General features: G+C 34.0%; 4 protein-coding genes across 7 annotated transcripts; 1 reads left to right on the plus strand and 3 right to left on the minus strand.

The window, feature by feature from the left end:
- Positions 1–3,791: 3,791 nt before the first annotated feature.
- Positions 3,792–7,209, minus strand: LOC107467861 (uncharacterized). The gene is made up of 3 exons (XM_016087077.3): positions 6,906–7,209; positions 5,614–5,694; positions 3,792–4,584 (listed from the first exon to the last, which is right to left on the minus strand). The coding sequence occupies exons 1-3, from the start codon at positions 7,062–7,064 to the stop codon at positions 4,201–4,203; spliced, it is 624 nt and encodes a 207-aa protein (XP_015942563.1). The 5' UTR covers positions 7,065–7,209; the 3' UTR covers positions 3,792–4,200.
- Positions 7,210–10,213: 3,004 nt separating this feature from the next.
- On the plus strand, positions 10,214–12,869 carry LOC107467849 (UDP-rhamnose/UDP-galactose transporter 5). Its single transcript, XM_016087063.3, has 6 exons — positions 10,214–10,369; positions 10,720–10,962; positions 11,162–11,346; positions 11,427–11,627; positions 11,834–11,995; positions 12,300–12,869. Exons 2-6 carry the CDS (start codon positions 10,833–10,835, stop codon positions 12,588–12,590), a joined length of 969 nt encoding a protein of 322 aa, XP_015942549.1. The 5' UTR covers positions 10,214–10,369; positions 10,720–10,832; the 3' UTR covers positions 12,591–12,869.
- A 632-nt stretch (positions 12,870–13,501) lies between these two features.
- LOC107467850 (40S ribosomal protein S18) lies at positions 13,502–15,203 on the minus strand. Its single transcript, XM_016087064.3, has 4 exons — positions 15,078–15,203; positions 14,841–15,002; positions 14,434–14,622; positions 13,502–13,820 (listed from the first exon to the last, which is right to left on the minus strand). Coding segments are annotated over exons 1-4 (459 nt in total). The 5' UTR covers positions 15,080–15,203; the 3' UTR covers positions 13,502–13,714.
- A 1,375-nt stretch (positions 15,204–16,578) lies between these two features.
- LOC107467803 (protein GIGANTEA) lies at positions 16,579–26,953 on the minus strand. Of its 4 annotated transcripts, XM_016086993.3 has the most exons (16): positions 26,777–26,953; positions 26,225–26,317; positions 25,986–26,121; positions 23,664–23,735; positions 23,448–23,502; positions 23,147–23,289; positions 22,670–22,944; positions 21,816–21,871; positions 21,327–21,567; positions 21,091–21,241; positions 20,646–20,855; positions 18,996–20,543; positions 18,608–18,676; positions 18,151–18,369; positions 17,456–17,548; positions 16,579–17,306 (listed from the first exon to the last, which is right to left on the minus strand). In XM_016086993.3, exons 3-16 carry the CDS (start codon positions 26,085–26,087, stop codon positions 17,007–17,009), a joined length of 3,534 nt encoding a protein of 1,177 aa, XP_015942479.1. In that variant the 5' UTR covers positions 26,088–26,121; positions 26,225–26,317; positions 26,777–26,953; the 3' UTR covers positions 16,579–17,006. The 4 variants fall into 4 exon arrangements, with proteins under 4 accessions (XP_015942479.1, XP_015942480.1, XP_015942478.1 ...); XM_016086994.3 differs by lacking the exon at positions 26,225–26,317; XM_016086992.3 differs by lacking the exon at positions 26,225–26,317 and having other exon boundaries at positions 25,986–26,163.
- Positions 26,954–26,957: the final 4 nt, after the last annotated feature.

Here is a 26,957-nt window from a genome sequence, read left to right on the forward strand (position 1 = left end):
TGGCTCAAATTGGTCCTTTCGTCCAACTCCGTCACCAGAGTGATGACGTGGCACCCAAACCTCACCACATGCCTCTCCTTCTTCCTCTTACCATCGCCATCACCACCTCCCTTCTACCAACACTCTCTCTCCGCCAAGAAACAACAGCATTCACAATCTACCAACACCCACATATTTCCACCGCCATAGCTTTGAAGAGCATAACACCTACACTCATCATTCCTTAATGACTGCAAGCAGACAGCAAACCAATGAACCTAACATCGTTATGGGCAACACTATGAACCACCATTTGTGAAAAGAGCTGCAATGCTTGCTTACCATGACCATCCATCGCCATGCCGCAAATAACGGCACCCCAAGAAATAACATCCTTATGCACAATCATGTTGAAAATCTTGAACCCCATTTTCATGTAACCACACTTAGCATACATGTTGAACAATGCATTCCAAATGTTACCACCAATCACAGGTCACACCACCCATTGCCCCAAATTCGAAGTACCCTCAGAATCACCCTCACCCATTGCACCCATCTTTGTGTTCTTATTAAGAAGGATCTAAAGTGTGGTGTTGTGTTTCTTTTTCTTTTTCTATTTCTCTTCAATTTGTTAATGTTAGTGATTGTTAATGTTGTTTGTTGGGGAGGGAAGATGTTGGTAGAGGGAAGATGGTGAGAAAGAGAAGGATCAAATAATAGAAAGGCCCTTCATAAATGGCGGTGAAAATATGTGGGTGTTAGTGGGTTGTGAATGTTGTTGTTTGTTGGGGGAGGGAGAATGTTGGTAGAGGAGAAATGGTGATGGCGATGGTAAGAGGAAGAAGGAGAGGCATGTGGTGAGGTTTGGGTGCCATGTCATCACTCCGGTGACGGAGTTGGACGGAAGGGCCAATCTAAATCACGCCTTAAAATTTTAGGGTATAAATTGAATCAGTTAAAAATTAGAGGATCAAATTGAGTTGGTAATCAAATTTCGAGAATTATTTTAAATATTAACTCTACTAAAATATAAGAGAAAATTTATAAAATGTCCTAACAACTTCAAAAAAAAATTAAAGAAAATAATGATAACAACTTAAACATTTTCGTTATAATGATTGATTATTAGCTCCTTACTCATTTTTAGATTAGAGAACTCCCTTTTTATCTTAAATCAAAGCACTAATCTTTTATCTTATCACCGTCAAGCAGTGTATTAAGTCTCTCTAAATGCTAAAAAGTCAATATTACCAGTTACCATAACATCGTCTTACCATTTTAGCACCAATGTTTGAGTGCCTCCCTCATGTATTATTTTAATCTATAATATCAATGTCGGAACTCTAGTGGGCACACACATCAGTTGCATGCGTTAGACATGAGTAAATTGACAAAAGTATAAATAAAAGAAATTAGAATTAGACAAAACTACACGTTAAAGATACTTAAATAAGAAAATACGAGGAGTTAATAGTGACAATGATACAATAGAATTAAATTAAAATTAACATCAAATGATAATTAAGTTAATCAATTTTTTATAATTTTTAATTTAAAATTCAAAATAAATAAGGATTTACAACAATTACGTACATCACAAAATGATCTTTCTCTCTCATGTGATGTAGTTTCTTTTTCGTCAAGTCTCTTTTCTTCTCATCGGTGAAAATTTCGCCAACAACATCAGCCGTCGCCGTCAGAGCATCGAACAACGCTGCCCTGCGCCCCGCCAATCTCAATTCCGATGGCGACCATTTGTTAGACTTTCAGGATTTCATGAAGTTCATGACCATCAACAAGGATGATGATCTCAGAAAAGCTTTTGAAATGTTCGTGTGGGAGAAGGAAAACACGGAAGCTTCATCGTCATCGTCAGCTATCACTCCGAAGAGTTTGCAAACTGCAGCAGCGTAGTCTTGAAAGTTCATATGATGACTGCATCGCCATGATTGCTGTCTTCGACATTAATCCTAATTAATTATTTTTTCGTCTTACATTATCACTGGATGTTCAATTCACTAGGTATGTAAATAGTTATTTTAATTTTTAATTGGATGGTTATTTTGTTTGATTCAATTTAAGTATATACAATTAACAAATACTAGATGGTCATTTCGCTAGGTAGTTAGATGATTATTTTAATGACTACGTAGGTTTTTTGAGAACGAGCTTCTAATGCCAAAGAGGTGAGATAATTGATGAAGATGGAATAACAGACGGTTGAAGAAAAGAGAAGAGGGTATTTGAATAAATTCGATTGATAGATTAGAGTTGGAATGATTAAATTTTTGAAATAATTGTTTGATTTTTTTCGTATATTGGACAAATTTAAAATCTATTGTACACATTGTCAAAATTCTTCGGTGTCTCCTTAGCAGAATTCTACTTAAATATATAAAGACACATTTAAAAGATTAATTTAATAGAAAAAAATATTATACTGTTGATAAGAGTTTAATATTTACAAATTTTTAATTTACATTTTCATTCTTCCAAAATAATCTTTAGAATGTACTTTGATAATTATTAATTTTTATATGTATTTTACTCTTTTATGTGTATTTTTATCTATTTATTCCATTAGTTATGCAATGAACAAATATTAATAATGACCTAACATCCTTTTTCTTTTCTGGGTCTCAATTATGTAAATCTATCTATTTTTTGAATTTTTTTAATATTCAATTGTTAGAACTTAGAAGTGATTTTTTTAAAAAATAAATTATGTACTATATGCTATTATGAACTTTTACAAAATGTTAATGATGTTTTGACTTTTTATAATTAAAAACTTATTTTTATAAAACATCAATGACATTTTATGTTGCTAATATAACAATATAAAATATCAAAATATCAAATATTATTCTCATATTTCACAATAAAATTATTCATGTAAAAAAATTGCCCTAAAGTCAAAATTTAATGCATCTAACCATAAAATATTTCTAGGCATCAGCTTTTTTTTTTTCCCGCGTAATATTCAGGATATGGCCTTTCTCTTTCTCCCATTCTTATGTTTTTTTCTTTCCTCCCATTCTTATGTTAACGCAAAATGTTTTATTCTTGTAAACCGGATTTTAATCATTTTATACAAGGGGAAAAATGAAATTCAAAAAATGAATTATTCTTCAAATAAATTATTTTAACCAGCCGTCTAATTAGTAATTACCAAGTTAAACAAAAAATAACTTTTAACCTTTAACCATTTTTCAAAAAATAACCAAATTCTTTTAAAGGTTTTTGCTCGAAGAGAATTAGGACAAGCAAAAAAAAAAGAGAGATAGCAGGCAGTGCAAGTAATCAGAACAGGGAAAACACCAAGTTAGGAGAATATTCCATGGAGCAATTCTACACTTAAAGAAAGTGTGCCATTGCACGAAACATAAACTCTCTCTGCCATCACATAAGCACAACAGCACAAGCAATTCCAGATAGTTATAGTAATACCTTTCTTTCCTATTTTCCTTGCTCCTTCTTTTGCATACTCAAACTTTAACTTTGTGGTTCCAAGTGTAGCTCTTTTCTTTCCCTTTTCAATTGTTTCTTTGCAATATTTTGGAAATGTCAAGCTTTGACCTGGTGGCAAAGCATAAATACCAAGTTCCTAAACTATTTTTCATCAACATCACCATCACAACCATCTAGGAACTTAGTTTCAATTCACCCATGAAGAAATAAATTGCAGCCTAAATGGGGTGTTTTTATTCCTTCTCTTGATAACCCAACAAGAAAAGATCTGTGGAATCACATATTCACACACTAGGGAATAACAGCATAGCAATGAAATGAAAAGAAAAAGGAAGGGATCAACAAAAGATGCCCGAAGCTGTAAATTGCCATATAGGGGATCTGAGAAAAGGACAGATTTACATAAGAAACTTCAGATAGAAGGACTACATTGAGAAAAGAGGAGATACATGGGGCAACCATGGTAAACATTAAAATAAAATGCTTTTAAATTATTTCAACCAAAAAATAAAAATAAAAAAATAAAAAAGCTTTACACAGAAAATTAAGATCCAAACTAATACTGATCACTTGGATAACATAAGCATATCAATAGGTTAATAGAACTGACTCGACCTACCGCCGTTTCTTGTTGGATGTGACGAGCAAACACCAGATACTGACTTCCAACGGATGTTCACATCTATTGCAGGTAATGCATAAGGATGGCCAAACACGGATATGCAGTTGATAGACCAACAGACACGGCTAGTCTGCGTGCATGTCCATGGCAGAATCGTTGGGATTGAATGCACTAGAATCCCTGCTTTGTTGGTGAACAAAGCTTGGTTCATTGTTCCTATTTCCATTCACCAAGGAGAGGCCACTAGGGTAATTCCCACCCTCGCCAACTTGATAGTGCTGAAGACTTCGACGGATAGGACTTGACAAAGCATTTGAAAACATAGAATTCTTTGGTTGATTATCACATTGTTCAGACCGGAGTCCCTGCCCTATCATTGTTTGGACAGAAGATCCTGAAGTTAATGGAAAGCCGGAATTAGTCACATGCATTACTGGTTGAGATTGTTGGTTTTGTGGTGGTGCTCTGGGCGACACAGATGGCTCCTCTCCACAGTAATCAAGCTCATTCTGCAAGCAGTGGAATAAACTTTCACATATGCACTTTACAACCAAGAATAACAAATCCAATAATCTCAAAGCCTAAAGGCATCCAAGAGCAGCCAAACATTGAGTATCACACTTTTCCCAAAACATCTACATATCTAAATAGCCACAACCACACACAACAACCATAATCGCTTTAATTTTCAGGGTAAGTTATCAGTCTCAAAAATATTTTCTATCCTGCGTAACAACCCTTTTCGATTGCCACAAGATCATCAAGTTCTCAAGTTTCATAATCATATTCACTGTTTAAGATTTTAAATGGATGATCCAGCAAATCTTCAAAGTGGCATAAGATCTACAATTATTTTTTTCTACCTCTAGCAAGAAGCAGCTTTAGGGCAATTTTGTACTGTCTTGAAGCCCACAAGTAAAATATACAACTTCAAATACACCATTTCAGAGAAACTAAAACTAAAAAGAACATCTCCATACAAACCATCTCTTAATTTAAGAAAATAAAAAAAGAAAGATAAGACAGGATTGCAGAAAAACAGAATGAAAAGCAACAAGAAGTGAATTAGCCTACTTATAGATACAACAGACAACTGATAAATAATCAAGCATCGTTTCTCCACTGAATGTTTCTTAAAACCATGAAAAACTTCAACTGATGGTTGAGGAATGAAGACAGCAAGACTGGTATAGCATTTCAAAACTATCTTGTACCTCTTTCTCCATGGGCAGTAAAAGAACTCATCCCTGATCATGGGTGGGATTTGGGCCAAATTCTACACAAAATTCTGTGCTGCTTAGCTTAGGCCCTTCAAAAATTCAACAATCCCAAGAGAAAACCCAGCTCATGATCAGGTCAACTTCCGTAGATCACGCACTTTCTTTTCACTAACTTCCACTTCTATAGTCCATATATATCTCTCATCCCCTTTTACCCCATGTGTGTGTTGGTGTTGTTTGCTAGAGAAATACACATTTCCCCCACTAAGCCACTCTCAATCAGCAGAAGGATTTATGAAAATTTATACATGATACTACCTGAATGTAGTTAAGTATATCAACTGTTGCAACCCTTGATCCTCCCTCTTGTTGTCTCCAGATCCACTGACAGAGTTTTTCCTAAAATCATAAAGGGATCCAAGAAAATGAAATAAGAACCAAGAAAACTTTCAAAATTGTTCAATGTTTCTCATACTAGAACCATAGCTGAAAATGTTTAAAACTTTAATAATCAAAGGAGGAGAAAATGGGGACAAGAATAAGGGGTAATATTTTCCATCACAAGCTATCCCAAGTTCTTGAATTGAAACCAGGCTCCAAAAAGCAATCACCAAAGTCCATAATAATATTTAGAAAAGCAAACATGTAGAAAACCTGCTGAATGTTAGCAAATTTCTGGAAAGTGGAAACAGAATATATTTTTGGACACTAATAAAGGCAAGCAAAAATTTTGCAAAAACTTCAAACTTCTAATCTCAACCGTCTCAATTTCATTTGAGAAAACATCATTTTACAACAATGTAAACCAACCTAGGCATCAGTACTTTCAAGTTTCAGCCTACAAAAACACAAGAAATCAATCAACGGATTACTAATCTGATATCACCTGATATCTGATTATATACTCAAACTAACATGGTTCAAGGAATCAAGATAAAGTTATTAGGTTAAATCCACTACATTAAAACACAACAAACAAACCAGCAACGAAATTAACAGAACTAGAATTCAGCAAAAGAATCTTAATGATTTTATTTTCCAAAACAATCATCAGCAATTGAATATCAGCATCTACTAAATTGAAACTCATGAGCACAGGCACATAGTGATTATTATACCTGAATATGAGCTGAATCCTTCAATCGAATATTACTAGAAGGACTTGTTCATTCACCTTAAGAACTATTAGCCAAATTTGGCCACATATTCAATAGTGAAGAGGCTAAGAATTGTTAGCATTCTTTACTTCCAACAATTAAAAAGGTTTCCCTTGGTTTTAACAATTTAAAACCCTAAATATGATTCAGAGAAACACGCAAAAACAGAAGAGCATCCGAACATGGTACACTACAAGTCCACTTTTCATGCCATCCAACCATAACAATCCAAGGGATTTTTCAGCCTAGGCACAATTTAAAATTAAGATTCAAATTAAAACCATAAAAAAAATAATTTTATTATTTTTAACTTCCCCAAAAAAGAAATAGAAAACGGAGAACAGCCCTAATAAAACCCAAGGGCAAAAACATCAAAGACCCAAAATTACAAAAGCTAAAAATCTAAGATCTTTGAAGCAACAAAACAAGAAAAAGTGAGAGGAGAATAATTACAAGACCGTGCCGTTCACCGGCTTGGAAAGAAAGCTTCTGTTGGTTCATGGCGTGAGTATAGAGCTGCGATAATGAATTAGCGGCACTGCAAAAGGATGTATACATGGTTCGATCCACCTCGTCGAGGCTGGTGGCTATCGACTTTCTCTTCTTCGCCATCTGAGGTTAAAAACCCTTCCTTTTTGTGATTTGGACGGTGACCTAGCCGAGATTTTTCGGCTATTTGGAGATTCTGGTTTTCTGTGTTTCTGAAACACAAGTGGGGAGAAAGAAGGGAGAAGGGAGAAGGAAGAGAGAAAGACGAGAGGGCTGAGAAGGCAGGTGCTTTTGTGCTTTTATAGGGACTGCTAACAAAGAAGAGAAAGAGACACATGCCAGAGCAACTATTCACCGCATGCTATGCACGTGATTTTCTTTTTCTTTTTTTTTTTGTTTTGTTTTTTATTATAGAAATAAAAATTGAAAAAAAGCTTACTACACTATATTTTTTTTCCTTCCCCAAACTAAAAGGAAAAAGACGAGAAAAATAATACTCTGCATCCAAGTGAGGGTGCACATGGGTTGGGTAAAGTTGGATTTAATATAATTCAAATTCGATCCGAAATATATATTATGTTTATTTATTAGACCCGAATCCGATTATAAACTCGATGAAATCAATATATTTTTGGGCCACAATTATACCAAATGAAAATTGGATGAAAATCGGACCGTTAATATTACATTACGTTGATACTTTCTTGTAAACTAGCATGTAAAAATATTCAAATTTCCAAGATTCCAACCATTATTTAACATGATAAAATTCACTTAAAAAAATATAACAAGAACCAACCCTTCTCCAAAATTAAAACATAACAACAATCAATACTAAAACATAACCACAATCAATATTAATATTATCTAATAATACCAAATATTTAAATCAATACAAATAACACAATATTATGTATTAGTCTAAAGTCTTATGCATTCTAAATATAAAACATTAACTTATAGTCTTATAATGACTAATAACACAAAATATTAAGGTTTACAATACTTAAATTTCACATAAGAATAGTCATGATCCATCACTAATAACACAAAATATTAATTGTGTATACTTCAGGTGACCCGAGCTATGACCCGGACCCGACCCGAAATAATGACCAAGTCTATTTTTGAGACCCTTACCCGGCCCTAAATCCGATGAAATCACACCAAATTAACCCCTAAAGTGTTCAAAATCTGGCCGGACCTTCGGGTCGGACCGGGTCATGTGCACTCCTACAAGTGATTTCACTAACCAAATTCAATCAAGTTGTTTTAACTTTTTCTATATTTACGTATTATTTATACGTAATTGACTTTTAAACGTAAACAACTTTCTACTTTAACGTAAACAACAATTTTTTTCTTCTTCGTCGTTATTGTTATTGCGTTATTGTTATTGTTATTGTTGAATTTTTGTCATGCGTGTTTTTTTTATAATTCAGTCTTGAGTTGTGTGTTTGTTTTCGAATTGAGTTTATATGTCGCAATTATTATGATAAATTTCGGTTCATTTCTCAATTAATTGTGGTGCAATCTATTATGTAATTTTAGTTCATTTCTGAGTTAATTGTCGCAATCATTATATAATTTCGGTTTATTTCTAAGTGAATTTAGGTGCATTTAGACTTGTTGTCCTGCACAATTCAAAACTCTTTCTCTTCACCTTCTTCTGCAATGACAGCAATAACAGCAGCAACAAAAGAATGACGATGAGAAGAAAACACATAAAGAAGAAAAATGAGAAGGAGAAGGAGAAGGATGAGGAGTATGAGAAAGAATGTGAAGAAGAAAAAAACGACAATGACACCATAATGTAAAACCCCGCGCATGAACATAAATGACTTGGGTATAAGAATGATGTGGCGCGCCGCGCGTGTAATCAAGCTCTTTAGTTGGTTGGATTTGGATGACAATATTGCTTGGATGTGTAGCAGATTTATTAATAGCTAAATTAGTTCTTAAAAGATGAAGTATTTTTTAAATTGGTGCTCAAATATTTTTTTAATTAAATTGGTTCGTTAAAGATTAAAAATTAATTATATTTGTTCTTTAGTCACTCTATTAATAATTTTCATGAATGAATAATATTGTAAAACGCTGATTAACAACATACATGATATATGACATATCAAATTATATATTGACTAAATATGTTTATGAAAATATATTAATTTAATTTTTTCTCCTAATTACATAAATTTTATTCCCAATATAATCTATTAACTAAATTGATAGATTTTTAAAATATATTTGATCAACTTTTAATTGGATATATTAGGTGTCATATATGCTATCAATTAATATTTCACATCATTAATTATTGACGAAAATTATTAATTAAGTAACTGAATGACAAATATGATTAATCTGTAATTTTTAAAAAATTATTTTAATTGATAAAATCTTTAAAAAATAAATTTACAAAATATTTCATATTTCAAGAACTAGTTTGACTATTAATCACTAAAAAATACATAAAAAGAGTTTTAATGCCTTGCTTTCTTTTTAAGTCTATAGAATGTAAGTCTATCAAAGTATTCTAAAAAAATTAAATATTCTTAAAAAATTAAAATGGAAATAAAAAGAAATTTATGAACTAGTTTGTAATTTTAGGCATTTTTTTATATATGGGAATTTTTTGTAAAACTAGAAAATATTGAATTTTTTAGAATTTTATCAAAATATAAGAATAAAATTATAAAAAATAATTGAATGAGATTTTTTTAAAAGAAAAATAAAAAATTGTTCAGTGATTTTTTTAATTTAAATCAGAAATAAGTTAGTGAGTTTTTAATTTTTTTTTAAACAAAAATTAAAATCAGAAGTTGTTAAGTGAGATTTTTATTTCTTGTAATTAAATAGAAATGTGTTGATGGTAATATTTAATCCATATACTTATAAACACCAAAACGGATTTGAATTAATATTTTATATCATTAATTATTAACAAAAACTCTTAAATTAAATGACAAAATAATAAAAATAATTAATTTATAATTTTTAAATAATTAATTTAAAAATAATCAAATCTTTAGCAACTAATTTGATCAGTAACCTCGATTTTAACACTCATAATAAAAATACAGATGTTACTTCAATTAATATGTCTTTAGTTTCTTATAAACACTCCACACTTATATTTATTTTTTCTTCCGAATAAAATTATCGCAAAATTTTCTTTTATGGTAGCAGATGAATTTGATGAACGAAAACTGTATAATGTAGTGATGGTATTTTTAATAATAATGATAATAAATCTTAGTAATTAGTAGAGAGCATAAACATATGAACCTTGGCTTCTTCTTTCTTAATCTTGAGATAACATTCCATTCACGCCATGCTTCATTGCTTCACCATGCAGATTCTTCTCTTCTTCGGTGCTTAGCAATACCGTGTTCCTATATCTCAATGCTCCAATGCCATTCACGGTTTGCTTCTTCTTAATCCACAAAAACTGAATTCAATCTTATCACTTTCTCATTCCTTATTAATTGATTTTCACCGATACGCTTCTGGATCTGGGAACCGATTTGGATCTGTTTGTTCGTAATGAATTAGGACAATACGATTGTTAAATCAAGATTTTTTTATTTTTTTATTTTTATTTTTTTGGTATAACATAGCAATCGCCCAGAAATTCCAAGCTGCAATTGGAATTGGAATTCTTTTGGCGTAGAATTGTATTGGTTTTGTTTAGAAAGCTATTGATTGTTTTAATCATAGTGTTTATCTTTTGCACCCTCAAATGTTAAGATTTCGTGATCTTCCATTTTTCCAGGCTTATTTCTTTGTTCGAATGGATTGAATCCTGCACATAATTTCACTGTGTATGGAACACTATGGAGGCTAATTAGAAATATTGGTGTTAAATTGCGAAAACTCGAAAAGAACATGGCTACAGCTACCAAGGCTGAAAAGAAGGCTGCAGTGGATGCAGCTGCATGGGTGTTCAATGTTGTCACCTCTGTTGGTGTTATAATTGTCAACAAAGCTTTGATGGTCACTTATGGCTTCAGTTTTGGTAAAATCCCTTTTCCAATTTCTACCTGACATTTTTGTTATTGCTCTTTGTGTTGTCTTTCCCCTTTGAAAAAGTTTAATTTCTATGCACTGATAATTTGAACAATGCATGGAAGGTGAACTCTGTTTGATATACCATATAAAGATTTAGTATTAGTTTCTTGGATTCTCTTAATAACATTTGGCTATACTTCCCGCAGCTACAACATTAACAGGTCTTCATTTCGCCACGACAACTTTGATGACAGCCGCACTAAAGATGCTAGGATATGTCCAGCCGTCTCACTTGCCATTGTTTGAACTTCTAAAATTTGTGTTCTTTGCTAACTTCTCTATTGTTGGAATGAATGTGAGCCTAATGTTGAACTCAGTGGGATTCTACCAAGTGAGTTGGGATGTTATTTAGCTATTGGTCTATCAATAAATAGAGTTTGTAATTTAATTTTACCATTTCACCATTGGCAGATTGCTAAGTTGAGCATGATCCCTGTATCCTGCCTATTTGAAATTGTTTTCGACAAGATTCGGTATTCAAGAGACACGAAACTGAGCATACTTGTTGTCCTTATTGGTGTCTCTGTTTGCACTGTAACTGATGTGAGCGTTAATTCAAGAGGATTCATTGCTGCCTCTATAGCAGTATGGAGCACTGCTCTGCAACAATATGTAAGTGTGACATTCCTCTTCATGTGATGCATTACATCTGTTCAAACTGAAATGGCATGATTCAATCATAATATATTCATTACGAATACCTACGCACTACACACTATGAAACGAACTAATGTAGTCTTATAAATTATGCTTTTAGAAATTATGGTATTTATTAAAATGTTACTGATGTGGGTGTTTCTCAAATCCTTTATGTGCAGTACGTTCATTATCTTCAACGGAAGTATTCGCTAAGTTCTTTCAACCTTTTAGGACACACAGCACCTGCTCAGGCTGGAACACTACTATTGATAGGCCCTTTCCTAGATTATTGGTTGACAAACAACAGAATTGACAAGTATGCTTTCAACTTTGGCTCCTTGGTAAGTACTGCATCACAAAAAGTTATCTCAATCTATGGATATGTAGATAGGAGCATATTATGATGAATGACTTGATCTGTTAAGTCATTGATTTCTCCATCAAGTGTATGTATATAACTCAACTGCTAATGATTGAATTTCTGTGTATATAAATTAAATCCTTTCTTTCTTCCCATAATCTGTTATTTAAATTGAATCAATGGAGCCAACTCTGTTAGTTTCTTGTCATAATCTGCTGTCATTTTTGGATGAATAAGAAATTGATCCTAACTGAGCATCTCAATTCTGATGTTGATTTTGGCAGATGTTCATAGTTATGTCATGCACCATAGCAGTTGGCACAAACCTCAGCCAATTCATCTGCATTGGGAGATTCACTGCTGTGTCGTTCCAAGTACTAGGACACATGAAGACAATACTTGTTCTAGTGATGGGATTCTTATTCTTTGGTAGGGATGATCTCAATCTCCATGTGATTCTAGGAATGGGGATTGCCGTGTTCGGAATGATATGGTACGGAAATGCCTCATCCAAGCCCGGTGGAAAGGAGCGATGGAGCCACGCTCTCCCCACCAACAAAACAGAACCACGATGATACTATGATTGTGATTTGTTGGTGAAACCTGAGCTCACCAAGAAAGAAAGAAAAAGAAAGAAAGAGAAATATAGATAGATAGGTCCTTGGAAAGAATTTTTTTTATTTGAAATCAGAACCCCTAGGGGTTCTAAATTATTTCAGCCCGATTTTTGTAATTCTTTGAAATTTCTTAGTTTTGGTCTCGGTGGATATTTCCTTGTAGGTGCAGGTTCCCTGCCATGATGAAACAAAATATTTATTATTCCGTTTAGCTAATAAATTCCTTTTGAAGCCTCAGTTTAGAGAGAGTTGAAGTGTATGTTTGGTTCTTCCATTTCTATCCAATGCTGACATGCTGTCAATAGATTAAATAGATTCTAAACTTTGTAATTCTACCACCAAAACCTTAATGGTGCTGCTGTATCGAAAACTAGATGACTTGCCAAAGCTGAAGCCATTGCCTTCCCTACCTAGCAATAATTCCCAACCATGGCCGAGTGAAAAAGACAAGGACGAAAAACACACAATCAGGATGAAGATGAACAATTCCAGTAGATTTTGATTTGAATTTATGATTTGAACGAAGAATCGTGGTTAAGAAAAAGTTACAAGGTGAAAATAACAGAGGTCTTTTTTGTAACTTATATTTGAGACAATTTCTTTTATATGTCGGTCTCAAATTTTTTTGACTTTCTGTCTTCATATTTCCCTCCCGAGGCAAAATCCAAATAATCCTTCTTCGGTTAATTCTCTTCATTTTCAATTGCGAATGCAATATAATACATAACACTCGTATAAGAAAAAACAAGCATAATAACAATAAAAAAAGTAAAGAACTCATTTGCTCAGGGAAAATGTACCCCATCGTAATTTTGGCTTCACTGCTTTTACTAATCGTTAATCATTTGAAAGGATTTTGTTAGGCCAACTTCTTGTTAAAACGCAATTTAATACTATTGGATTGGAAGTCTGATAAATCTTAAAATATCATCATAATTCAACTAAATGGAAGCTTAAAACAAATAACCAACAAAATTGAAATTGTCAAGAGAGAGCATATAACCAAAAAACGGCATCGGTGTGTAAAACATATGTCTGCCTCTTCAACAATATCTAATTTCCAAAACCCAAAATATAACAGTTTAACGCTTCTTCGAGACACCAACAGTCTTTCCCCTACGGCCAGTGGTCTTGGTGTGTTGGCCACGAACTCGGAGACCCCAGTAGTGCCTCAAACCACGGTGATTTCTGCAAAGCAGTGTCAATGTGTGTCGATAAAGCTGTTAGAACTTTAAAACTAACCAATGCATAAAGCATAAATTCACCAGTGATTGATTTTACTGCATATAACGTGATAAAAGAAATGGAAGGCAAAAAAATAACACACATTATATAATGAAATATTAGAACATATTAACTTGATGGTAATTTCTTTGGTGAAAAGTGAAGATTTTTTCTAAATTTAGAATGAACATGGGCATTGCACATGATAAATTTTTATTGGTAAATTTTTCCTATTCTGAAAAAAAGCAGTCTTCACTCTTCACCTTAGCATTACCCTAACTTGAAATATAAACTGCACTGTTGTAATTGTAACAAAAACTATCAATTTTATAGATCACATCATGATTGATAGCTAAACCAAAATATACAATCAACAAAAGCGAGTGACCTAATTTAATTTAAAGAGATGAACTTCATAAAAGATTCAAGACAAGTATGTCACCCATGTCTTGTACAACTAACTATATATGTGAAAAGAGACACAGACAGCGAGCAAATTCATTCCAACTTAGTTGGAACTAACAGGACAGAACAATTCAACTCTAAATAAAAATTCATTTAGAGTTATGAGTGAGACCTGATTTTCTTGAGTCTCTCCAAGTCATCCCTGAGCTTCATGTCGAGAGCGTTGGACACAACCTGGGAGTACTTGCCATCCTTGTAGTCCTTCTTCCTGTTGAGGAACCAATCTGGGATCTTGAATTGCCTTGGGTTGGCAACCACAGTCATCAGATTATCAAGCTCAGCAGCACTCAGTTCACCAGCTCTGCCCAAACCATCATCACAAGCAACAAAAACCATACCCTATCAGATAATTTGGCTTTATATCCTAATGTATATAATCTATAATTTCAATCACTGGTAAGATAACAAATGCCACAACTTATCTTATGATATCATATACATATACAAGACCTGTTGAGTTGTTATTTATAAACCATAAATTATTTTTTAATCCAACATAAAAGGAGGAAGGTAAGGTACCTCTTGTTCATGTCGATATCGGCCTTCTTACAACAGATGTTAGCAAATCGCCTTCCGATACCTTTGATGGAGGTCATAGCAAACATAATTTTCTGCTTCCCATCTACGTTTGTGTTAAGAACACGAAGAATGTGTTGGAAATCCTCGTTCGCCACCAGAGACTACAATACCCGAGCCAAACCAAAATGTCGGAAACCAACAAAAAGGGATTCGAATATGAAGAGACAAGTAACAGTTATTTTGGATGGAGAGTGAGTTGGGAGAGAGTGAAGGATTGATGGCGCCGAAGCTGAAACTCTTGGGCGATCGAAGATGCAGAAATTCTAGGGTTTGGGAGTGAAATGCGATCTTATATAGTGTGCTGCGCTCAGGGTTTTGTTCACTGTACAGGGTGAACTATGATTTGAATGACAAGTTTGCCCCTCAATGTCTGCGTACTACGACAGCGTTTCGTATATCTTGGGCTTTCAATCCTTTGGGCTTAACCAAAAACAAAATAAAAGAAACCACTTTTTTTTCATTAGGTATCTATCATTTCATACTACAAACACTAAGGTGGGTTTGGTACCATGAAAACAAAAATTGCATTTAATTTACGTTTTTATTTTTAGAATTTTGTAAAAGAATAAATAAAACAGTAAAGACAACAAATAGAAGGTGAATATTCTAATAAATATTCTATAATTATTTTCATATAAAATTTTTTTTTTTACTATTAGATGGTAGATTATTAGCTTTGATTTTGTCATTTTAGCATGTTATAAAAGTATTATCTTTATTTAAAAGCATAATTATTTTCTTTAAATCGTTATTCTTTTCTAATAAATCACTTTTAAAATATAGTTAGACAAATATATTCACTCAAAAATATTTTTAATATTTTCATTAGAATAAGTGCCTAATTAGAATCTCTTAAAAAAAATCACTTGTTTTATTGGGTATTTATCATAATACTAATTGCTTGTTAGTTTGTTGGCTCTTGGATGGGTTAAATAGGGATAGTTAACCCAAAAATCTAAGACTTTTCCATGTATGTCCACAAAAATCTGTTACATACTACATGCTTCGCTATCTATCTTAAGACATGTTTGTTTCTAAACCAAAAAAAAGAAAGACGTGTTTGTTTTTATTGAAAAATTTAAATGCTATTTCACTTCTTCTTTTAAAAATAGTATATTATTAGTACGAAAAATCAATACTTATTTTGAAAGAAGCAACGATAGGTTAAAACAACTTATTTGAAATGCTAGGAATTAAAATTCATTCGAGTTAAATTTTTTTCTTACTTTAAAACAACTAAAAATGAATGATTTAAATTATTGTCAGAATTTCAATTCTCATTTTTTCTTCATTTGTAACAGATTTCCAAATCAATTCTCACACTCTTCAAATTTAATGTCAAATATAAAAAATTAAATTTTATTCTATTAATATATTATAATCATTCTAAAATTATAGAATTGAGTTTTAAATAAAAATAAATTCTTTCGTTGAAAAAAAAAATAAAATTCTTTTCTTATATTAAATAGTTTCCAAACAAGCTAACAATACCTCACAGTGTTCTCTTAAAAACGAGTTGCAACTTCTAAGTCAACTCACTAGGCATATTAGTTCCTTAATGTTTCATGAGAAAATTGTCTTGTTGGAATACCGTATAAATGTTGTTGCTATATTAAAACGTAAAAAAAACCAAAGTGATGATGCCAAAGATTAAATGTCACACAACTTTATAGATAGATTAAAAGTAAAGCAGCTGAACACAGACTCATCATACAGTTAGATTTAAATGTCATTACAAGCCAAATCAACATAAGCAACACATACAACATAAGACAAGGATTAAAAAGTGGTTTTTAGTTAATGTACAAATTTCTTCTACCGAGAGCATAAGTACAATCATTAGCATGCAGTCCACTGTGAGAACTTCTGATCCAGGTTCAGAAACAGCACATTAAAGCATAATACAAAATTAGCTTTTCTTTTCTGTATAACCAAACTGGAATCAGGACTGTGGCATTTTTAACAGGACTAGCACATGATGTTACTTATTTTGCAAACCCGTTAGTTCCAAAAGCATAAATGACATCTGTTTCTATAACAAAGTCTAGGCAAAAAATTGTCATAGACTAAGATGGTTTTACATGATTTCACTTTCACTTTTCATGTTCATATGGTAATGGTACAGCCTAATTCTTTTGCTGCGGTATTGAGATACTTTATAGACAACTCATTCGAAAGTTGACTGTGAGCTTCCCATGTCAAGCATTTTTCTATGTCAGCTTGCCAGTCAGTGACATCCAAATTGAAGTATGGATAAGAGGGGTCGTGGATGCCGTTTATTTGCGGCGGTTTAGGACCAGATCTGATCGAACCTGTATGCAAGATGTCCCGAAGAACCGAAATGCTCAGCGCACGGACGTGTGCACTTGGATGGGAGAGGCATCTAACAGTGGCTGATAGGCGGCACTACAAGTGGTATATTCACACAGAGATCAGTAAACAATCTATAGAATAATTAATAAAGCACATAAAACAAGTTAGAAATTCATATTCATGTTAAAGCCATAATTTCATTAACCATATGTTAGCCAAGTTAGAAAAAGAAGTTTGGTTACCTTTAACAGGTTTGAAAGGCCATCCGCCACTGCCAATCCAGATTCGCCCAACTCGAGCACAGGCTGTACTGCTCTAGCTGTTACTTCCAGCAGCTGGTCATCATTATCAAATATTGAGAATTTGAGATACTAATATCAGTAAAAACATTGGAAATGCCAAATCCATCCTTCAAAGTGATAGAAGTTGGTGCTAAATGTTAATCGGTCACAGGATGAATGTGTGCATTGACTTATGTTTTCACACCGAACAACAACAACAACAACAACAACAAAGCCTTGTCCCACTAGGTGGGGTCGGCTGGTCAAATGACTCCGTTGAGTTCTATCATGTATCAAGTATACAAAGAGACCGTTTTCACACCGAACAACCATGACAAATATCTTGATATTCAATCAGTGTATAGAATTTTACAATATCAACTAATCAGATGCTGTCATGTGTATGACTTAATGACAATAATCAAATAAGTTTTTTGGCATACCTAATTTGAATGGATTTAAAGAGTTAACATAGAATTCAATGACAATAAATAATATAATCTAATAGAAGAAAATTCCTGTGATTATAATTTTCCACCATCATGTGACCAGGAACTGAGTCTATTGCTTTTTAACTTGTTAGTAAAGCAACTAGTTTCACTAGTAACTGAATTGAACTTCAAAATCAAAGAAAAGCTAATGTTGTAAAATGCTACCTCCAGCTGTGGCAAAGTACAAGCTTCTCCATCAACCAGCATACCATCTGTGGCTCGTAGCAGCAAATCTGACGCACTTGCCAAAATTACCAAGGACTCTGCACTATCATGATTCCTCATTAGCTCCACTATCAGTTTCACGATCCGCTGATTGACTCTCCACATCTTCTGACCCAGATCATCATCCTTGGCAATCCATGGCTGCAATTCCCTCTCCGCCTGACAAGCAACAAGCCGAAGAAAGTGACTAAACAGATGAAATTTTCGAAACAAAGATAATACAGAAAAAGACAACTGATAAAGAAAGTATAGGTGAGATCTTCAGCATCAGATATTTGAACTTCATAGGCATTATGAGGCAATTCTAAAAGTAATTCTTAATTCTTCTTGTCAATTATATACTCATTCTTTTAAATTATGATTAAATAAATTAAAGGTAATAAGGCGAAATTTGGACCTGAAGAACAACTGCTGTTGCTGCTTTTGTTGGTGACGCTGATACAACATTGCATAATGCATCAACAACCTACATAAAAAAATAAATAAATAAAATAAAACCCAGTAATGATCCTTTTTAGCAGCACTAAGGAAATTAATGACATATCTTGCTATCTGAATCGACTATAAAAAGCTTTTTAATGTCTCTTATTGGGGTATCGTCTTTGTCTCATTTTCAATAATCTTTTTCTCCTTTTAAAAAGTCTATCTCCCCATGATTAACAAAATCATAATTGTTATATCAACAAAAGTTTGGTTTCAGAGCTCTAGGTCAATTTAAAAGAATCACCAAAAACATAAAGAAAAAGGATAACACAGTTTGTAATGTACAATTTGTGCACTTGTACCTGCCTCCAGCCCTGTTGGGCAGAAGTGCTTTCTGCACAAGGTTGAGTTTCAGGGGAAGCAATCAACTTGTGCCATAGTAGTGAAACAACAGAGAAGCATAATTCTTGTTTCTCTGCCAGCATGGATCTGAGGAAAATTTGTGCATTGCAACTCAATCCTATATGTCTGTCCATTGTAAGAAAGTTGGCGAGATCAGAAGCATCCAATGGGAAACCTGTGACACCTTTACCTAAGGTACACCCTCCTGATGCTTCATTTGAACAAGAAGTTTTATCAGATTTGCGGTTAAGTTTTGAGGGACCTGAATCTTCCAAAGTAGTAATAGATGTTTGCCTAGGGTCAAAGCAGCTACTACTTTCACACTGATTGTGTCTTTTACTATCAAGAGAAACAACAGAGTCCTTCCAAGTAGGTGCATGAATTAACGTAGCTTCTAATGGCTCTGCTTTGATAACTATAGACGCTACCGCTTTGCTATGAATATCTATGAGATTATACAAGGATGATGCTCTGGAGTGAATTTCATTGTCCCATTTGCACCGAATCAGAACAGAAAGAGCATGCATGCAAGCTTTGGACCGTCTAAATAGTTCAGAGACATGCGCAGCAACCATAGCTGCAGCGACTATCTCATTCGAGCTGTAACTCCATGGGGTGCCAACTGATGACGGCTTCAATGAAAACAAAGCCTCCAAAATTGCTAAGATTCTGTGAGTATGGCGTATAGCTGAATCTATGCCGTTCTGCAACTCATGTGACGTTCCATTTATTCTAAAAGGCTTGGCTATATCTTTTACATTGTTGGAATCTGAATGATTATTCCCCCGTGAAATCAGAGGGAACAATTGAAGCTCACAGGCAAGAGCACAAACAGCAGCCAGAACATAAGAATCAAATGCTGCTATAGGACCTTGCTTCTTCATTTTCCTATTTCTAGTTTCTTTCTGAATTTCAGACACAGCATGCAAGTCCTCAATGATTTCCTCGGCTGAATAATTGTCCTCACCTCTCGGCCTCTTGCTTCCGCTGAATTGTGCTTCATGACTAACGCAGACAGTTAAGACTACGAAAAGCAGGCGTGAGGCGAGCTCAACAGAAGCACATGATTCTAAGAAAAGTGAATGAACCATCGTGCGGAGTTCTGCTACAGCAAGGTTTTTGGAGGCAGACCCCACTCCAAAGAGGTACTTTGATTTTCTGTTTTGTTCTCTAGTGGTGTCAGACGGAAAGGTCCTCTGAAGAATAGCTTCCACTGTAGCAGCAAATATTTTCATAAGACATGCCTCCGATGGGCTTCCGCGTGGAAGGTATTCGAGGACCTTAAGTAGGGGGATGTATAAATTCCATGATAGTATAGGAGGTTGTAGTGGAGTTGCAACTATAATCTCTGGAAGATCAACAGCTGAGGAACTTGTAGGAATCAGGCCATAAGCAGCTTCCCAAATGGTGCAAATTCTCCATTCAACCTCTGGGCCATGTGCACACAGCATGGATGCGATGCCTTGTGCAGTAGCCTCCATGGAGGCTTCTGCTGCAGGAACTTCTATCTGATCAACACTTATAAATTTCAGCATGTGGAAAGAATTTTTCTGATCTGGTTTACAAAATAAGAATGAAAAAAATATATGTAACTGACAAAAACTAACAACCTGCTTTTTGTAGGAAGAGATATAACCACCCAAAGGTTCATGTTGGACTTCTACTCCATCAACTTGCCTAAGAGGTGGGAAAAGTAATGCGGGCTGGGAAAGTACACGAAAAAGCAAAGCTGCTGCGGCATCAGCAGCTATGCCTGCTCTCATGGACATTGCAGTCCCTATTGCACGCAAGAAATGCAAATGCATCCAATTTCTAGGAAGCTGCATCAAAGGAACAGTAAAGTTCATCAGCCAATTAGCTTTAAGTCTTTCACAAAGTTTCTTCAAATGAAAACATCACAATACACAATTATTTTAGAAATAAGAGTGCAACTTTTATTCTTGATCCAAAAATCAAGCAACTTACTCATACTTGCCAAAATATTAACTTAGGTTTTCATTAATGTAGCAACAAATTAATTTGTGATTTTGCTATAAAGATTTTATAGCTTATTACCCTTATGCCTGAAGCATAATCTTCAGCAGCTCGAAGAAGCTCCACAAGCTGTACAGCAGCATCAAGTGCATCTGGGGCCCATGATGGTGGTGCTTCTAAGAGTCCAAGAAGAAGTCTCTGTGTAGCACTTGGAGTAGCAATGGCATAGTATCTGCAAAAGTCATGTGTATACATTTACTCAGGCAGATGACTCTATGAACAAGTAAATAACCAAAAAGTATTGAGTTTGGAATAACCTATGAAATAAGCGTGCATATGGCTCTAGAGCTGGCAATCCAGCAACTAGATGCTCATCTAGAGCTGTTGTTGGTGGAGGAAGCAAAAGGGCAGGGACAGCAGCTGCTGTTAAAGTAGCAGTCTCATAGCGAGCAACTTCATCATCACAAACACTTAATATAACACCGGCACCATTGGCAACAGCCCATCTTGGAGTCGAAGGCACAAGTTGAGGATGCTTCCCAGAACCACGTGAAGAAGCTAAGAGAAAATTAATGCATGAGAACATTAACTTAGGAATAGTCTTGAAAAATTAATAGATCAACAAGATCTTATCAATTTTGGATTAACTGAGAAAGTGGTAGATGTGATAGTGTAGATAAAATAGAAACAGGGAAAATGAACATGAACATGTAGGCCAATGCCTACTCCGTGTTATGAGGCACATATTATGATGCATAAATTTCATTGACAGAACTTCTATATTAAATAACTGGAATTCAATGTACCAGTGGTTGGCGGCTTGAGTTCTCCTGCAGCATATTTACCCATAACACCACTGCACCTGTGAACATAGATGGCAAGATCCATTGACATCAGCAAAAATGTACTTAGTACCAGGAATAACGATAATATGGTAAACAGGAAATTGTTCAAATTAATAAAGTAGAACAAAGAAGAAATTGCAGACCCTTGGCATCAGTTAAAACATACACGATACAGTTCCTAACATGTCCCCAAGGATAAGGCCTAGCCCAGTCAACACCTAGGATGTTTTTCCTCTTGGTTACATAGCTCTAGGAGTGGATTCCCATCCTCTTATATGTTACATATTAAATAAATTGTTCTTATAGTGAAATAATTGCTGTTCTAAACCTATTTTAATTTCCCATGGTTACTTGACAAAACTTTTGAATGCAGTGTATAACTTCACATAAAAGGATTAAGAATGGCAATTGGTACTCCACTCGAACTAACTTTCAAACATTCCCTCAAATCAGCAGGTAGATCAACACATAAATATTGTTGCAAGCGCAATGGGATCAACTGACATAGGTTGGTTCATCTGATCAGTCTTTTGCTCACATATGACCATGACTTGGGTTCAACTCTCAAGTTCTCCTAATGGTGGTGAGCTATACATACCTCCGTAAACACTCCTTGGTTTGAAATTTGGTGTTTGTTTTAGTTTGGTTTCTGAAATTTGTGTACCAAGAAATATGGTTGACTTTAAGGTCAAACCTTCAATGGGCTAAAGCACACATACATACAAGATTAACATCATCTACCGAATTCAATGGGCTAAATAATATGCTGCTAGCTCGTTATGCATATTTCGGACATTTTTTAAAAGAACACTCACCATCTGAAATAGTCACTTCTAATGCCTACAGGTGCAGCCAGCAATATATCAGTAATCCATGGGGACAGAGGCCTTATTGGTTTTTTCTCTTGCTGTATCAAAGAATTTTGAACAGACTTCCCATCAACCGAGTCACTAGTGGTCGCATGGCTGCCACTGCTGCTTCTTTCTGATTCACCATATTGCCTTTCGGTCTTGAATATTGGGCGATTGTAATGAGTTAAAATTCTCAAAATTTCACCACACGCCAAAGCCCATTGTTCTGAGTATTCATTCTGCGAAAATATGCAAAGCACAAATGTAAAACTCTTTTCAAATACTGAAGCTGAATAACTGCCATATTTAGTAATTAAGAAACTAGAATACAGAACAAGAGTAGATTCGAAAAATAAATAAAGGCAAGATGAATTAAACAGCAAGAAGACTTTAGTAAGAAATTGAATTATACATCCAAATCAAATTATGAAGCAATTATACCTCACTCTTCGGGGAGACTAAAGATATGAACGAAGCGAATGGAGGGCTGCTCTTATAGTAGACTATCGTGCCATCAATAATGCATGAAATAATTGGAAGTACAACTGCATGCCCATGCTCTGGATGATGAAGAACAAATGTTGCTGGACATACAAGCAAATACATAAAGTAGTTAACATGTAGTAGAAGTAAATTAACTGTAATCTGAGACTAACATGAATTAAATGACCATGCCCATCAAAAATTAAATAAAAAGACAAATAAATAAAAATTAAACTAACATGGGATAGAGCATAAATACCCAAAACATCGTCAAAGAGAAGTATTTCCTGTGATGGATAACGGTTACGGATCAACTGCCAAAATAACATGTAACAATGAGTAGTTTTCATAGAAACTATTGGATTTCTCTTGTCAAAAAGATATTTCAACAAAAAAAAAAAATGAATATACGAAAATAACTAGTGTATATTTCAGTTCAAGAGGTTTATTTGTAACATAAGTGCATTGTTCATACCTCAGCAATATCGTCAGCAAATTGCTCTGATGTAAATTGAATGAAGAACTCAACATATGCTGCAATTTGATCCTATGAAAAATAAAAAATAATGTCATAAGACCATGGAAGCAGAATTACAAGAAGCTTCTGCTCTAGCAAACATTGCAAGGTAGTTATACAATTCTTTACATGTGAATTTGGAGATAACGTCAAAAAATAACAATCTATTAAGTTATAAAAGAAACTGCCGAGAAATTAAATTGAAAAAGAATTCAAGTCATTGGCATCATTGTGTTATCAACATATTATCCCATTTCTGGGACCTTTTTTCTTCAACAGAAGAAATACAAGTAGACAGGACAAGTGCCCTCTAAAGAAAATCAAAATAAATAAATAAACAAATAAAATACAAATAGAAAACAGGAGCTGCACATCAAGTGAGCAAAGCCCGCAGTCCTCTCAAATCCAGCACAGAAAACCCTCTAAAACAAAGATTAGTTAAGCTACCATTAAGAAGTTGAGAATAATACAACTACTGCAATTAAGTCTTTTCCTGGTAGGTGTTGTATGACTGATCAAGCAAAGCGCATCCTATCATACACCACCATAAATAACAAGACTTCGAACAGTCCCTCAGAAATGACCTATGAGAATGTGCTCCAAACTCTGATGGTTAATCAAACAGTCACCAAGCTTCCCAGAGTACCACACTTGTAGCCTTGTAGGTAGTATCATGCCAAGATTAAAATATAGAGATGAATCCGTACATCTAGATTCATTTATAGTCCGCATCATTTCAATTTATTCGAGATGCTTATAGTCCAAGTTGTCAAATAATACAACACTGAAGAATCTAACATCTCTTTAGAATTGATTATCTCCTAACACAGATGGTTTTGAAACTTTTGTTTGGATTTTCCAGGAACTTGAGGCGTTTAGGTTGTTGACATTTCAAGATCAAGTTCTTGAATATCCTTGTTTCTGTATTTTCCAACTAGGAATGATTTCAATTGTCAATCCTCACCGAAATCAAGTTTCTTTAAATATTACACATTTATTTGGTTTTCCATACCCTAGCATTGCTCAATAACACAGTTACTAGTAAATTGGCCACAACATATAGTGTCAAGGCTTCAGCATCCTAGTAACTAAACAAGGATGGATGTGTTCAAGTTATAAAATTACACTGTTCACCCATTACCTGTTGAATCTGTGGCTTACCACTAGGACATATTTTGTAATTCCTAGTAAAGAAGTTCAGCCTTCCAATAAAGCCTACAGGAATCTTGCCGATTCAGCCTGAATTTGAAGCTACCCCTACCTAATCCACTTCAAAAAACTTTATGGATATGTAATTTCTACACTTTCAACAAAATTCCAGAAAATAATTTATGAAAAAAATGGAACAACTTTAGAAATTTCCAGAAGATTCATAAGATTAAACACATAGTTTTTCAATACCAATGAATGAAATAATAATAATAATAATAATAATAATAATAATAATAATAATAATAATAATAATAAGATACTAGTATTTTCTACAGTATAAAAGTATCCAACTGCAATATGATGCTTCCCAGGAATATTTTTAAAGTCAAACTCCGGATAAATCATCAATCATAATAAACAATTATGAACACCATTAACAGTTTACAAGTTACCAAGCTTTTTTCCTTAACATCTAATGGAAAATATCAAACTTTCCTACATTTTATGCTCTCACAAGAATATTGCATCAGTGCCACACAGAACACTCTATGCTTCAGCTAATATCAGCACTCATCCGTCACACACGCTGTAAACCAAAAATTTGTGCATGATTGAAAATTCTTAGTTAGCAACCAAATTCGGCTCAATAAAATGTTATCAAACTATATCTCTTCACATATGGAATGATCCCATCATGCCACTGACCTATCATCCTTCCATAGCTCTACTCTTAATAAAACATCTGCTACCTTTCCCAAAGAATATTCATAGAGAAATTAAATTCCCCAAATGGCTTTAATTCTATAAGCCTTATAACAAACAGTGAAGCATCAAACGAAAAAATAATTATTACAATACATACATACACACACACAAATGAATATAGATTCCTTGTCAGTAATATTGTATTTACATAATCATTCAATTTTGTATTATATCATCATCAAGTTTGAATTTTGCAAAAAATATTTCAAAAATCACATATATAGACATGTTGGATAGACAATGAGGTATTTCCAGAGGCTCTACCCATTTGAAGTGCCTATGAACTTCAAAATAGTGCAATCTACTTCAGAATGAACAACTAAACATTAAGCAATGAAAACGAAAAAAGCAGTAAGATGATACCTTTCTTTGTTGACCGTCCGGTGGGGGAGGCCAGAACAACGAGGAGTATTGAAGTCGGTCGATCCACCTTTCATTGGAAGCAGCCATTGAAGAAGAAGACATCTATGAACTTTGAAGGTCGTTCCCTTCTCTACCACTGATTACCAAAAGCAATTATCCACAATCCAGCCAAAACATGCTACCAATCAAGAATTAAGATATCGTAATTCAGCATTCCCTGCTTAGCATCAACTTTTTACCTTAGTATCCAATCCTTTCACCGAAAATTCTTCATTCAACTAAATATATTCCAGAAAGAGGGGGGAGGGGGTGATCTTGCTTTTGACAAAAACCTGGTAGGTCTCAGAAAACTGTTAATAGCTGTTTAATTCAGAAATTTTAGCTGTTTCTATGTGTGTATAAAATTTTAAAACTAATAATTTATTTCTGAGTTTCTTTTCACTATAAACATGCAAGAGAGTCTTCAAATCAATTTAAATAAAATAAAATAAAACCTCAGTAAAACAGAACAAATTATTCAAAAAATAGTACAGAAAATATGAAAAAAAATAAATTCAGAGACAGCGCCTTAATATCTATGAACAACTAAGATTCACCGCATAAAAATTTAAAAAATTAAAATAAAATAAAAGAGGAAGGCCACTAAGGTAAAAGCACAAACACCAGGAACGCAGCCAAACAAGTACACAAACTAAATCATCCGGAAAAAAAAAACGAAAAAAAAAATTGACAGCTGAAATTTCCAAAAAGGAGAAAAAGAATATAACGGGAAAAAGGAGAGAGCTATGTACCTGAGCAGTTTATAATTTCTATTATAAGGATGCGATCTCTTTGAGGAACTATCTTTGCTGATTTGGAAGGGTTCACAAAACTATTAACTGAAGCACAAAAAAAAAAAGGGAAGTTTTCTTTGTTTTTTCCCCCTAAAATTTAACCGGAATAAAATTTTATGGAAGAAAAAAAAAATTCTGG

The sequence above is a fragment of the Arachis duranensis genome, chromosome 9 (genome assembly GCF_000817695.3).
Source record: "Arachis duranensis cultivar V14167 chromosome 9, aradu.V14167.gnm2.J7QH, whole genome shotgun sequence".
Taxonomy (NCBI): Eukaryota; Viridiplantae; Streptophyta; class Magnoliopsida; order Fabales; family Fabaceae; genus Arachis; species Arachis duranensis.